Genomic DNA, 15,141 nt, shown 5'->3' on the forward strand with positions numbered 1-15,141 from the left:
TGGGCCAAGGGAGGGTTTCCTCTCTCCGGCAGCTCCGGCGGGGCTGGGCCGGGCTGGGCCAAGGGAGGGGCTCCACTCCCCGGCAGCTCCGGCGGGGCTGGGTGGGGCCGGGGCGAGGGAGGGGCTCCTCTCCCCCAGCCATGGCAAGTCTGGGGCAGGTCCACGCTAGGGCCTGCGGAAAGGGGCACCTCTCCCTGCTGCAGCTGTGAGCCCCTGCGCAGGGCTTAATAGGCCGTGTGCGGCGGCGCAGCTTAGAGGGAACTTAGACCATGACTGACTGTTAAAATGGTCTTTTAAGACTCTTTTCAGCCATATAGCTCCACTGTTAGCTCTTTTAATAGCCCTTATTTCTGGTTGCGCAAATTCAGCAGACAGCCTGTCTACCTTGCCCCTCCACCCTGGTGGTAGCTTTTCCCCCTTTGCCTCACAGCTATTATGCAGCACACAACATGCAGCTACAACCAAGTAGACATTTGCATTCCTGAGATCCAATCCAGTGAGTAAACAGCACAAGCATCCATTCTGTCTACCTGCTGAGGCGGTAGTTGACTCTTTCTTTGGTGCTGTTCAGGTGGCCAGTGTACAGCTTCATGAGCCAGAATCGCTATTGGTATGTCAATACTGCCAATGGTAATCCAATGGTCAGAGAAGAATTTCCTTGCTTGCAGCAGCCTTTTTAAAAAAAGTACTGTGTTCTCAAAGATGCAAATATCATACACCTTGCCTGACCAGCCCATGTTAATATTAGCCCTGGATTCTCCACTAGAGCTTGCATAGCCATAGGAAAGTATTTCTTTCTGTTGATGTACTCAGTGGCAAGGTGGGCTGATGCCAGAATAGGGAATTACGTGCTATCAATTGCTCCAACATAATTTGGGAACCCCACTGCTGCAAAACCATCCACTATTTCCTGTTTATTACCCAGAGTCACAGTCCTGTGTAGCCGGAGATACTTAATGATCTGACACACTTAGATTATAATGGTCTCCATTGTGGATTTTCTAACTCTAAACTGATCGCCCACTGACTGAGAGTAATCCAGTGTTGCAAACTTTCAGTGCATGATCACCACTTGCTTCTCCAATGTCAATGCAGCTCTTATTTTGGCGTACCTGTGCTGCAGGACTGGGGCAAGCTTCACACACAGATCCAAGATCATGGCCTTTCACATCTGAAAGTTCTGCAGCCACTGCTTGTCATCCCAAACTCGCATTATGATGCAATCCCACCAATCAGTGTCTGTTTCTCAGGCTCAGAAGCAGCAATCCAGTGTGGAGCTCCTCCATGAAAACCATCAGCATTTGCTTATTGTGCTTGAACATTTCTGCATCTTCCTCACCTCAATTCCAGGTGCAGTAGTACTTGTTCACGTACCGCAAACATATGAAAATTATGCTTCCTGCATTAGCAACGCTCATGAGAACTGTGCTGAACTTTGCAGGGTCCGTGGTTCTACCAGAGAGACCTAAAAGTAGCCGAGAGGGCTTTTTTAAAAAAGTGTAAAAATTATGTAATGTGTAAAGCATTATGGGATGGAGAAAGTGGTATGATAGGAACTTGACCCTCTAGCTCCCAGAAATCCCTTGACAAATCACTGATATCTCAGATAAGTATTATGAAAATATCCCATAAGGCATTGAGCCAGATGATGGTGCAGGACACACTGGGATCCCTACCCACGGTGCACCACATTTTACATTGACAGCCAGCCTTGATGAGCACATGCAGCTCTGATGCAAGCACCCAAGTGTGCACATTCGCAAGCAATATACAAAAGTTGGCGGCTATAAGCCAACATAACCTGCATCAACTAAACTATGTTGTGCATACATGGCCAACTCGGTCACAATTTCCCCTGAACAAATGTACCCCACCCCCATGGCCTTGGGGATATGGAAATGTCAGGAGTAAAATCCCTTGCCCCTGAACTCCTGAGGAACTTCCTCTATCGCCCCCAGAGCGAGGAGAGATTGCACCTCCTAGAGAAGGAGTTGCTTGTGAGAAGGGTCCCTGAAGAGGGTCTGGGAAGGTAGGTGGGAAGGCAGGAGGGAACAGAACTGGACAGAATATCCCAGTAATCTGTTGTGATCTGGGACCAAGCAGGGTAGAAGTGGGATAGCCAGTTCACAAAGGGAGGGTATGGATCTGGATTAAGTCCTGGTGCTCCATCCTTGGGTGCATCTTCAAAAGTTACATTTCAGCCCTGGGAGCTACTTGGATGAGCCCTGGCCCTGGCCCAAGGAGGACTGAGACGGCGCCTCCTATTATTCCTGCCCCTTCTCCTGCCTGAGTCCTGCCTTGGGGGTCTGGAGTAGAAGCGGGGGGGGGGGGAGGGAGGGGACTGGGGTTTGAAGGGCTTCCTCTGGGGCGTAGGAGTGTGGAGCCATAGGGACTTCAATGTCGCCCTCGAGTCTTTGAGACTGTACAAATGGGAATCCATGTTCTCAGCAAACAAGCCAGCACAGTCAAAGGGCAGGTCCAGAATGGTGTTCTGGACCTCCGGGGGTATGCCTGAAACCTGTAACTATGCGCTCCGTCTCATAGTGATTGCTGTGGCCATGGTCCAAGCCGCAGAATCAGCTGAGTCTAGGGCGGCCTGGTGGGAGGTCCTTGACACCACCTTGCCCTCCTCAAGAAGCACCGCGAACTCTGGGCGAGAGCCTGATGGGAGCAATTACTAGAACTTAGCTAGCATTCTCCAGGAATTAAAAGCGTAGTGGCTGAGCACTGCTTGCTGATTAGCAACACGAAGCTGGAGCCCCCTGATTGAGTAGACTTTACAGCCGAAAAGGTCCAGTTTCTTAGCGACCCGTGACTTTGGGGCAGGACCTGGTTGACCTTACCGCTCTTTGTGGTTTGCCACATCCACCACTAATATTCCAGGGTGAAGGGGGTAAAAAGGTGTTCATACCCTTTTTGTGGCACAATATACGTCCTTTCCAACCTTTTGGCCCTGGGCGGTATGGAGGCCGGGGTCTGCCATAGCACCTTTGTGGTGTTTTGTATGGTCTTGACAAGGGGCAAGGCTACCCCAGAAGGACCCTTCGTGGCAAGAATGTCCACCACTGGGTCCGAGTCTTCTGTCACCTCCTCAGCCTGGAGGTGTAAGTTTTGGGCCACCCTCCTTGCGCCTGCAGGGCTGGGGACTGTGCCATCATGGCAATAATGTCCCGCCCGGCCTCAAAGGTATCTGGTGTGTAGGGGAGATCAGTCTCATCCTCCAACGCCTTCTGAGTCAGGGAGTCCACAAGCACCGGACTCGACGGAGCCCCTGGCAGGGCCAGGGTTGACTGTGCCAGGATCTGAGGGCCAGGCTGTGGGTGCCCTGATAGAGGACACACCCTGCTGGGATCCCAGTGCTGTTTCCTGATGGGGGACCGACCCCAGTCTGCCTTCTTCTTCTTATGTGGCACCAGGGACTAAAAGCAGTGCCACATGCTTGAACCCACTTTGTGAGCCGGGGAGCAGTGACAATGCTTCCTGGAGGAGTCTTTTTTCAGTGCCAAGGCATCCCACACCAAAAACCGGTGTGCTGCGCACCGATGTTGCCAACGCCGCTTCCGGTGCCAGCTGAGGGTGAAGAGCTGTCTCCATTAAAAGGAGCTTGAGGGGATAGTCCTGCTCCCTCTTCATCCTGGGTCTAAAGCTCCTGCAAATGGAGCACTTATCTGTTTGATGGCCCTCACCCAGGCACTTAAGGCACAATAAGTGCGGATCGCCCTTGGGCATAGGCTTCCCACAGCGTTTGCAGGACTTAAACCCCTGAAACCGAGGCATATCCCAGTCAGGGGAGCTAGAGGGGGGGGGGAACCCCAAAGGAGGCTAGCTATAACTGCTACTAAACTACAACTTTTCCGAACTATTTACAACAAAGTAGAAGGTAACCACTAGGTAGGCACTTGCGAAGCAAGAGACTGAAGAAAGCTCCAACGTCTGTCAGTTGCGGTAAGAAGGAACTGAGCAGGCAGCAGGTCAGCAGAGTCCTATATACACCACCATGAGGGCGCCACTTCAAGGGGCTCCACAGTTGACCTGATGGGTACCGCTAGGGGAAAAACCTTCCGATGATCGTGCACATGGCGTGCGCACACACCTATTGGAATAGACATGAGCAAGCACTCGAAGAACTACTCTCATTTCTTTTTCATAGTTAATATATCCTTGGTTTATTATACAATTGGCTACCAGCATCGTCTTTCGTATAAGATCTAAGATACAAATTGATCTGGGGTATGTGACTGGTCTCTTGGGACTGGGAGAAACCTGAATATTTTGTGATTGCTGATGTAAGTGACCATTTATCATTAAGTCCAGCTTACCTGGGTGGCAAGGTAGACTGTAGTGACTAAAGAAATTGTCTGTGACTCCATGGTACGACTTACAGTGAACCAGGAGTTCACACTGGTTACTGGGTTGGTGAAATCTAATTATAGAACACACCACCAGTTTGGGGTGTCTACCCTGCTTTTTAACAGTATGCCTGAGGTTGGCACTCATGATTGTGAACCATTCCAGATAGTGTGACAGCACTATATTCATATTTGAATATTATGACTAAACAGTCAATATAATACAACACAATAAATATGAAATAGGCTTTATGAAAGAGCCCTGTAATAATGAATGATCCCCTCTGATAAATATATGAACTGCTATTAGCCTTTGTGAAATTATATACAACTGGATTTGTATCAAAAGAGTAGGTTAAAATTAAAATTTTAAAAAGCATCTAAAGTGATTTAGGAGCCTAAGTCTAATTTTCAAAAGTGACTTACGCACTTAGGAATTGGACTTTCAATGAGAATTAGGCATGTATGTTCTTAAGTCACTGTTGAAACTGGGACTTAGATTCTTTTGAAAATTTTACCCTAGAAGTTTTAAGACAATGGATACAGAACCATTAAAAGATGCTAAGGCAATACAGCTTAGAAAGTATGAAAAACAAATTGTTTCCTTAGCTCTAATTTTTCTTTTTTAGGGATATAATATGAAGTGTACCTAAGTACATAAGTACTTTCATAATGATTAAAGTAACGAACTAGAAACAAGAAAAATAAAGGAATTATCACTGTGATCTATGCTATGAAGAAAATAATAATTCCAGGCTGTAGTCTGACTCTCGTATTTTGTTTTCTTTCTATGCAAAGAACACCCTTCAATGCCAACTGAATTTCCACGATGGATCTCAATTCCAATTGTGTCCTTTTTTCATATGCAATACCACCAGACTAAACAGAAAAGCAAGATAGAGAAGAGTCACTGAGATACATAGTTTACTGCAAAATATGAATAAATTCTTTATAGTTTTTGTTTCATTCAAATTGTTTTTAAATTCAGAAATGTTTCTTAGATTCTTAGACTATAGTGCGATAGTATTTCTTAGATTGTACTGATGTGATCTTGCTGCCTCATGGCAGTAGGTGTGACATAGTTGCACACTTATTTTGCACGTTTAAGTGGTTGGTATTGCATTCCCCTACGCACATATCTAAGTGACATGCATCTTTGCACATGAAGGGTTAGCAGAAGACATTTGTGCCAGACTATTGTTCTGCCAAGATTCAGTCTTACTGCAAAACATGTATATTTTGTTTCATGTGTTTACACTCCTTGCTCTCATGCATTCTCGAAACAAGAGATAGGTTGATTAAAAGGGATGGTTATAATTTATTCATGTACTACAATCTCAAATGAGCATATCATGAGCTAATTTCTCACATATAATTTATTCCATATCTTTACTGCATAAACAACGGGAAGCTGTCTATATGCAGCTCAGTGGTCTCATTTCTTTCTCTCTCTTTCATCTCCCTTTCCTCTTGGATTTTTGATTCACCACAAAAAATCTAAGAGAGCACCAAAAACTGAACCAAGTCTCCTATCTCCCACTCTCATGCTACAGGCAAAACTAGACACTAACATGAAGGAACAATGAAATCACAGAGCACAAGCAATGCTTCAGAAACTGATTTTACAGTGCAGATAATCAAGTATATCGCCAGAACATCAATTTATGGCTTTTCTAAGGGGCCAATGCTATACCCCAGCTTGGGGAAGTCTCTTCTGCTTGTCCCTATCTACCATATTTTCTAGGAGCACAAGTTGGTTATTGATACTTGTCTTTTAACTACACAAGTCTTCCAGTTGCAAACTGCTTGGGGAGGGGGGAGAGGAGGGGGAGACGTTTCTGAAAATTAGGATTAGAGACAGGCCAAATATGATCTAAACCATTTTAAAAATAGACAAAGATTATAAAATTTCAGCAAAAAACAGTATTACAGACCCATTTTAAATTGCCAATGTTTACATTTTTACTAAAGCAAAAGCACTCAGCACAGACTCATAATGTTGAGAAATAAACACTAGAACTAAGATTACATAACATAGTGTAACAGGTTACCGTTAAGACTAAGTGTTAGGATGTGGAAGAAACAATTAGGAAATCTGTTCTGGATTGGATAGAACCGCCAGACTGAAGTGCAGAATAAAACATAAAACCAAGAAAGTAGAGACCTATTGGGCAGAGATGTGGTAGATGTTGACTGTATTTGGTAGACACATGGATACAAAAACCAAATCCCACAACCAGAGCTGCCCAGAATCAGATCTGCCAAGAAATAAAAACCATCAGAGGCAGAATAGCATTAAAGGGATATGTGGCCTAATTTGGATCTATAATGTAATGCTACACCTGTTATTGAGTGACAGTATGTGCTTTTATCAAAACAGAGTACAGAGCAGTCCTAGGAATTAGGTATTATTATTATAATATTAACTAGGTTAAAAAAGACCACTTTTGTGCAATTAATTGAACAGAATATAGTCCTATTGGCAATACATTTCACATATTGCTATAAAGAAAGGAAGAGATGAGTAAAAAAGGTAGATACTTCCACCTGTATTGAATGACATTTGTATACCTGTAATTTGTTGGGTTTACTTTTATTATGAATGAAAATAAAATCTAAAATCCTTGACATAAATGAACACTTGATTTTAATTTCTCAACGTAACTTTTTGGGCAATACAAACTTCTGATATAAAATGTAATAGGCAATGGAAGGCCTGCCTATGTACTTTGGAAATCAGCGTAAGTAACAAAATGACCATTATTTTGTGTTAGCACTTTAAGGAGGACACAAACATTCTTTCCAGAGGCTTGGACAGATTTTGTTTTCTTTTGATACAAATGAATTGCAAAAGTTCTGAAAACAGATTCACTATATTTTCTGTCCAAACATTAGCAAAAGTCTGGGATAATTTGAATTGCTTTTTGCCTGCCCACTTTAATGACTTTCCATTTATTAATAACACCGCCACAGCCACCCTTTATTTCTATATAAATAGGCACTTCACAAACTAGAATCTATTCCTTCTTGAAGAGCTTGTGCAACACCAAAGAGCATCCGAGTTCACATCAGCTCATTTGAGTGAGTGAGAACAGACTACGAAGAATAAGAACTGTACACTCATAAACCTAGATTATCCCACTTTAAGATAAACTTTAAGGCTATGAATTTAAATGTTTAATTATACAACCAAGAAATGCAAAAGTTGAGGCTAAAAGTGAAACCTCAACACTTTCCCCTGGTTTATACGCATCACAATAGTTTTGTTATTTTTCTAGTTGGATGCTACTTTATCAAGTATACAATTTTTTCTACAAGCTTAGAAACACATGCATAGCCACTGCAATATATTTTTTCCATTCTTTCATATCTACACTAGCTTCATCACCAGAATAGTCTAATACATATTTGATTTAAATGTTGCATATATATTATTATTATGTATTTGAGTATTACAAACTATGCATTAAATTAGGGAATTTATTTCCTCTAACAAAAGGCATACCTCTATAATTATTATTACAGTGTATTACAAGCTTTATCTCATGAAACATACTTGAGGCTTGATTTTGCTCCCACTGAAATCAGTCAATGGAACATCTCCTATTGACAAGAAGAGAGCAAAAACTGAGCATTTTAAATTGTATTAATACTAGCGTATTTTTATTTTTTTTTTGTTTTTTATGTAGGAGTTATACTAGTCTGTATTTTTAATGGGAACTATTGCAAACTGCCTTAAGGTTCAACTACCATTAGATTATGGTCTCTTTAGAACACAATCTTGTTTTCTTTCCAACAAAACATGTACACAGATTTTGTTGTAATTATATTTCTAACTTCACAAGAACAAGAATACTGTAAAATGAATTTTACTATAAATTAAATATTAAAATTGTTGAATTTTCAGCTTAAATAGAGATAATACATTTATGGTAGGTGTGTCAGCAAAGAACTAAATTGCTTTAGCTCAAAAGTTTCATATATCACTTCTGACAGAGAACAAGCATAGAAATTTTTAGCCCAAACATGAAGGTTTCTGACAGGAGTAACTGAACACAGGGAATTAATGAAAGTTTTGAAGTAGCTGTAACTATAATGGTTGGCCAACAGAACATGCACTACAATTATACCAGCATAGCACATATATGTATGCATCCACAAACCATTATGTTACTTCCAAATTTTAAACATAAAATATTTCCTAATTAATAAAAGATATCACCATGGGATTTCACAATATTTCATCTTTCAGGTACTATCCACGTGCTGATTATTACAATTACCTATTTACAAATTCAGATACCTACAGTAAAAATGAAGGTCAAATTATAGTACTTAAGCAGTCTTCTTATTCTCCATCAAATATCTTTTGGAAAATTCTACTGAAACTAGTTGATACCACTATACACATTATTTTTATTTTTTTAGTATTATAAAGTTATTTCCTGATTAAAAAAAACAAACAAAAATGATGACATCTTTCTCAATTAAGAGTTACTAGTACATGAGAACTCAGAATATTGTTAAATGGTAAATACATTTTTCAAATCAGTTTTCATTGACTTTTTAGAAGTTTCTACAAGCCAAAATTAAAATTAGTTTCCCAGGTGTCCTTTTGGCACATTCATTAAAATCTCCTAAAATCGTTCAGGTAACACCTGCACAACTTTTGTGAAATAGGGTCATCATTATGTCAATTATAAAAAAAACAAACAAACCTCCTAGGCACAGATCATTGTTTTTCAGCAGATCATAATTAGTATAAATCCTATCTAAGCATTCACTTAACTCCCTAAGCTTGCCATTGTTTTGGATCTTACCACTGACATAAGCAGGTACACACCTGTTGCTAACACCTCAAACTGTAACATCACGAGTCAACCTGTCATTTGCAAGGATGAAATTTCAAGAAAGGAGATTCTATTTCCTATCATTCACTTTTAACATAGAGAAAAAGATGGCACTAACATTTTGGTAAGTCCATTGAGAATGTTTCTCCTCTAGTAAACACTAGAAACACTGCATCTTTATTACTCACACTTCTGGTTTGTCACAATCAACTAATGAGGAATAAAGCCTTTTTTTTTACTTCTAGAAAGGGACATTTGTCTTTATATACTGCTCTATGATAAATGTTGGCTTACGTGATGCATAGGACATTATGCAGGCCCTCTGCTTTCCATGTTTTTCAGGTAGAGTCTTTATTTCCACCTATACTAATAATAGAGGGGGAAGGGTTAAGGGAGATCAAATGCCCTCAAGAGGCAATAATGTGGAAGGAGCTACTTAAGTATATTCTCCTCAGGTGGAAGGTGTATTAAAAAAATTCCTGTGCCACAGACTAAGAGAGAGCCAATCATTTCTCATGTGTGGGGCTATGTGGAAGCAGTGGAGATTATTACAGACCTCAGATGTGGAGAAATGTCCCGGTCCAGGATGATCAGATGTGGATGGACCTTCACTATGACATAATCAGCCAGCATCTTCAACAGTATCAAGAGCCATGTTTGTCTCCAGTAGTAGCAGGCTAGTAAGATCATAGAAATTTTGAAATTGGTCAGGACCTTTGCAACCGGAGGAAAAGTATTCCTAAACATCCATCCTCAGCATTCTGGCAAAAGGACGAGAAAGATATCCCACTGATGGAAGGCTACTGCTTGTTTTTTAACAGGCAGTTGTGCACAGATCTCTCTCTGGTGTGACCTCCTCAAGAAAGCTCCGATTCACTACATTGGCCAATAGCATAGGTCCACTACTTATTAGCTTAAATTGGTCTGAAACTATGTCATCCTGTCCTGCTATATAAATAGAAGGCAGGAACATCTTGAGGGAATCTGTCCAATCTCATACTTATGGCCCAATAATAACTCCTATCCCTTGCTCAGAGGGCATCCACCACCCAGATGAGATGGCAATGTGTGATTTTTGATCTCCGAGCTTTTGGACCTAATGAAAGTTCCTCATGTGGACACATGGTTACTTATATTACTGTTTGTGGCCATCAGGTTCTTACTGATACCTGCCAACTCCAGCAAAACCTGTTTTGGATCTGCAATGTTTAGATATTTTCCTGTGGTAGGAAGGCTTTGAATTGTGCCATGTCAACCAAATCTTTTAGGTACTCTAGTTGCCATGGGGGAACAAGGTGAGACTGCAGGTAGTTTATTTTGAATCCTAGTGTCTCCAGTTCCCCAATAGTCAGACATGGTGCTTAAATTCTAAGGTGTAAGGTTATTTGACTAGTCAGTTACCTAGATAGAGGAAAACAAATTCCAATCCTGTATAGAAATACAGTCACTAGTGCCAAACATACGGATAGTATGAGTGCTCACCCAAAGAGCAGTACTAAGATTTGGTGGCATTTAAGAGATCTTTAAGAAATCTAAAATCTATTCCTATCTGCATGTAAACATCAGTCAGTTCCAGAATGATGTCCTTTAGGAGAAACATGACTGGCTCCAGACATGCTATCTTGAAGTTTTCTTGCAGATAAAAATTTGAAGTCACAGTGATCCACAAAGAGCCTTGCTTTGTTTTGTTTTGGGCAATAATAATAATAAAAAAAAAAATCATGGAAGCCCATGACCTATCCCTGACTTTTACTAAAAATATTCATCACAAAATAGGGAGCCACTAGGCAGCTGTGGGGGCCTGGCTGGGAGGTGCAGGGGCTCTCACCACAAATGGGGGCTCGGCGCTCCATGATCCCCTCCCCCATAGCTCTGAGATCCCCCACTGTCAGAGGCCGGGAGCTGTGGGGGCTGGCCAGGAGCTGCGGGGTCCCCCTTCACCCATGGCAGCTCAGAGTACCCCGGTGCCTGTGGAGGCTGGGAGCTTCGGGGACCCCGCTGCCAGGGAGCTCTGGGGTCCCACCAGGAGCAGTGGGATCCCTCTTGCTGCTAGCGACGGTTAGAAACCTGTGGAAACCAGGAGCTGTGAGGTACCCCCACTGCCTTGGAGATCGGAGACCCCACTGCTGTGGATGTGGGTACCTTGCAGATCCTGGCTGCCTTGGGTGGTGGGGGTACCCTGCAGCTTCCAGCCGCCTGACTTCCACGACCTCCATGATAAAATTGTAGTCTTACTTATAGTCCACCTTAAACCTCATTTGGGGTAGGGGGATGGTAAGATCCCAGCAATGGGCTGGATGGGAGACCTGGATGGAAAAGAGCGGGGGGTTGGTGGAAGCCCCCAACTACATATTGAAATGATCATGGAGTTACCTGTACTGTTCACTGTTTTCTGCCGGGTAGTCCCTGACATCTAATAATAAAGTTGCGGCCTGACTGAAACTATATCAAGCGTCTCCTGTCCATCTGTCGTTATAGCTTGACAATTCCTCCAAAGCAAGTTCTGTGGCTCCAATGGATGCTCCTGAAGTGACAGAAGCCTTAGGAGATAAAAAAGCACTATGTCTCCCTCTGACAGGCAAGGTGCAAAACTGCCAACACGAAGTACACTGCGAAACACTTCAATACCTTAAAAAAGTTTGCTATTGATGAGGGCTTAGGAACCTTTGACTTTGGCGGGCGTGTGTGCGTTTGGAGTGGAGAGAACAATAATATTCAGTGTTCTTGTTTTCATGTAAAAGTTTAGGTTAGAGCCTCTGTTGTTTGATAGGGGAAAGTTTGTATGACAGACCCAATAAACTACAGACAGACAGAGAGAGAGAGAGAGTGTGTGTGTGTCTTTTGTCTCAGTCTTTGTGAGACTAGCTTGCTTTGATACTTCCGACAGTTAGATCCTCTAAAGCACTTGCTGGGAAAAATGTTTGAGAACTGCTGGGTAGATATGTCTAAAGCACCGCATCCAGGATTAGACTACTTGTGACAACATCTATGAGTACATTTCATACCTGAGCCACTTATGATAGGCTCCGAGTTACCTGTTATAGTAGTGATGTCTGTCTACAAGGGACAATGGATCCATCCAGGAACACTTCTTATCAAGATACAAAACGGATGTTTAAAAAAAAAAAAAGTGCATGGAAAGAGTAAAGCAGGTCATGTTTACAAAAATCATTTGTGGAAGGGACAAGTGAAAAAGGAACAAAGCCCCACCCCCACACAATCAGAGAACGCAAGCATCAGCAGTTGAACTGGCCACAGGCTGCAAATAGGATTTTTACACTGACCCTGCTCAGAAAGGAACTGGTGACTACAGCTGCAGGTGACATGTACATTCCACCACAAAGTCTTATATAGGATGCACCCTTGTAAAAGCAACATTGTAGTGCTTTGAGTTCAGATAGTTCCTGGCCTGGGCTGCGTGCAGGAGCCACGCTTGATCAAAACTGTGTAATCAGTTTTTCCAGAGATTTAGTACTATTTCAAAAACAAAATTATTTTCCAACAGCTTTATTAAATTGTTAAAAATGTTTTGCAAATCATTCCACTCCCCCACATAAAAAGCATCTGAAATGATAAACTCTGCTGTCTTGGTAGTATGCCAGAATTATTTTTCCAGGACTAATTCAAAAATTGAGTCAGGATTACGACCGTGTTTAAACTGTACTAAGAAAATATGTTTATGCTCATCTGATAGAAACCACAATCCAAGAACAATACAAGATTAATAAAATATTTACCACAAGAAAGCTCATTTAGAGCTTGGAAATATTCATGCTTGCTATTAAAACTAAATTGGTACTTTTGCAAGGCTCATTGCTTAATTAGAAGTATTTAGCTCCTCCATAGCACAGCTTTGAAAAGATCTGGGACTTTTAATTTTGTGGCATCAGGATGTAATATCTCCTGACAACTGTTACATTCTCCCTTGCTAGAAGAAACAGCACATGAGGGTCAGATCTTAATTGACAAGAGTGCTTCCGGCCATGGTGTACTTGGTGCTGGTATATAGACAACGGAGCTAGTGGCAATGTGCAGGTGAATAAAATAAAACAAAACAAGCCATTCCTAAAGCACAACTCTGCTCCCTGCAGAATGCAAATATAAAAGATGGATAATTGCTAAAGTTAACAAAAACAATTGATTGTGGTTTGTATAAAAAAAATCACAAAAACAAGAACTAGAAAAAAATCCAGTTTTCTGATGTATTTCCACTGACGTTACACTGTCAATACACACACAGTGTGATTAAAGTAACTTGATTTCCTAAAACCTAAAGCTAATGAAAGTTTTATCACAACTAGGATTAAGCATTTTATTAATAAAACTTTCATCTCTACAGTAAAAATACATATAATCCAAATGTCTTTATGTGTTTGCTGCTACATTACTTTGCTTGCTTTGTTTTGGCAGATGCACTACGCAAAATCAGATTCTAACAGTATGACCTCTCTCACTTCTTATGTTCTCCAGGGCATAATGAAACTCAAGATACAATCCCACAGCAGTTAATGAAGCTTAACCTCACACCCTCTTAATTACCAATGCATTACACCAACTATAGACATCATACTTCTCTCTAAGCTATTTTACAATGCTACAGAAGCACTACTGTGCTATTATTTAGCACCATAATACAGGCTATATGTGAAATCCCTCTTAAATAAAATCCTTTGAACCTTGCAGGTTTTGATAACTGCATAATTAACACTAAAGAATCTTAAACATTATCCTATTTAATGATAAAAAATAAAGCTTTTTTTTTAAACTATTTATGTAAGTGTATTTTGCAAAGCAGTTATTGCCACAGGTGTGATTACAGAATGTTTGAAAGAAAAGAAAAAAAACTATAGTATGACTCACTGTTGATCTCCATTTGCAGTGATATTTAAAGAGTTTTAAACCCACACAAATATAAGTGCTTCTTCATTATATTAATTTTTAGCATTTAAAGGATACCAGTTTGTCAGTAAGGAAGGGTAAATACTTTGTTTTAATCATGTATTGCATAATTGTTATTTTAACCAAGAAAAACTGAAGAAGATTCCATTTCTTCTGGAAACACGTTTGAAGACAAGTACTATTGTTCATGAATACAAAGCGACTGGACACAGAATTTATTTTCGCCAATGCCCCATGCCCATACAATAGTTCATTTCCATTTCCAGGTGAGACTTAGTTCCTTTTATATTCTTTTCTGGACATTCATAGTAGAGACTGGATGCCAACAGAAGATAAATCTGAATCAGAGGGCAAAAAAATCCTCCCTTTCATGTATTCAAAAAAACGATAACTAAATGGAAGTTTGCCAGTGACTACAGATGGATCATGTGACTAAAGATTTTCTCATTTTGAAAAGTGCTTTCTCTACTATACATATGCGCATACATATGCAAAGTTTATGGGTTAAGAGTCATGTATCTCTCTTTTTCATGATTTTCTGTCACCCTAACTCTTTCCAACTACATGTAAACTAGGAATACATAGGGGAGGTTAGATAATCTCTTTTTTCTTCCATTAATCCCTGAATTAGTTCATCCTGTCCTGTTGAGATTTTCCTGAATAAAATAAAAAGGAAACCACCACAAAAGGAGGAACAAGGAGAGCCCGCTTGAAAAAGCTGAAGGTGTCAGAGGCCCAAATCCTGAAAAAAGTTACGTACATGCTGAGTTTTCAGGACGTCAGTAGCCCCAATGGGTTCAGTGGGATTATTCATAGGCTTAAACTTGTGTTTAAGTCTTTGCAGGATCAGAGCAATACAGAAAATATTTTTCCTTATTTCCTTCATCATTGCCAAAATGATAATGTACACAGTATAAATAATCACTTCAAGGAAGCATACGATCAGTATTATTTACTTCACTGTCACAAGCTATAATACCCAATTCATCAGAAAAGTGTGGAAGCTCAGCTTTTCACTATTTTGATCATTACACGTAGGACTT

General features: G+C 40.9%; 1 protein-coding gene across 5 annotated transcripts in view; it reads right to left on the reverse strand.

The window, feature by feature from the left end:
• ELP4 (elongator acetyltransferase complex subunit 4) overlaps positions 1-15,141 on the reverse strand; it is a 268,802-nt gene that overhangs the window by 214,106 nt on the left and 39,555 nt on the right. Inside the window, exon 3 of one of the 5 annotated variants that reach the window (XM_073347772.1) lies at positions 7,906-7,952. The exons of the other annotated variants lie outside the window; for them this stretch is intronic. Within the exon in view, the coding sequence (XP_073203873.1) occupies positions 7,906-7,952 (47 nt within the window). The remainder of the gene's footprint in view (positions 1-7,905; positions 7,953-15,141) is intronic. 5 annotated transcript variants of the gene reach the window in all.

Source organism: Lepidochelys kempii, chromosome 6 (genome assembly GCF_965140265.1).
Source record: "Lepidochelys kempii isolate rLepKem1 chromosome 6, rLepKem1.hap2, whole genome shotgun sequence".
In the NCBI taxonomy this organism is placed as follows: Eukaryota; Metazoa; Chordata; order Testudines; family Cheloniidae; genus Lepidochelys; species Lepidochelys kempii.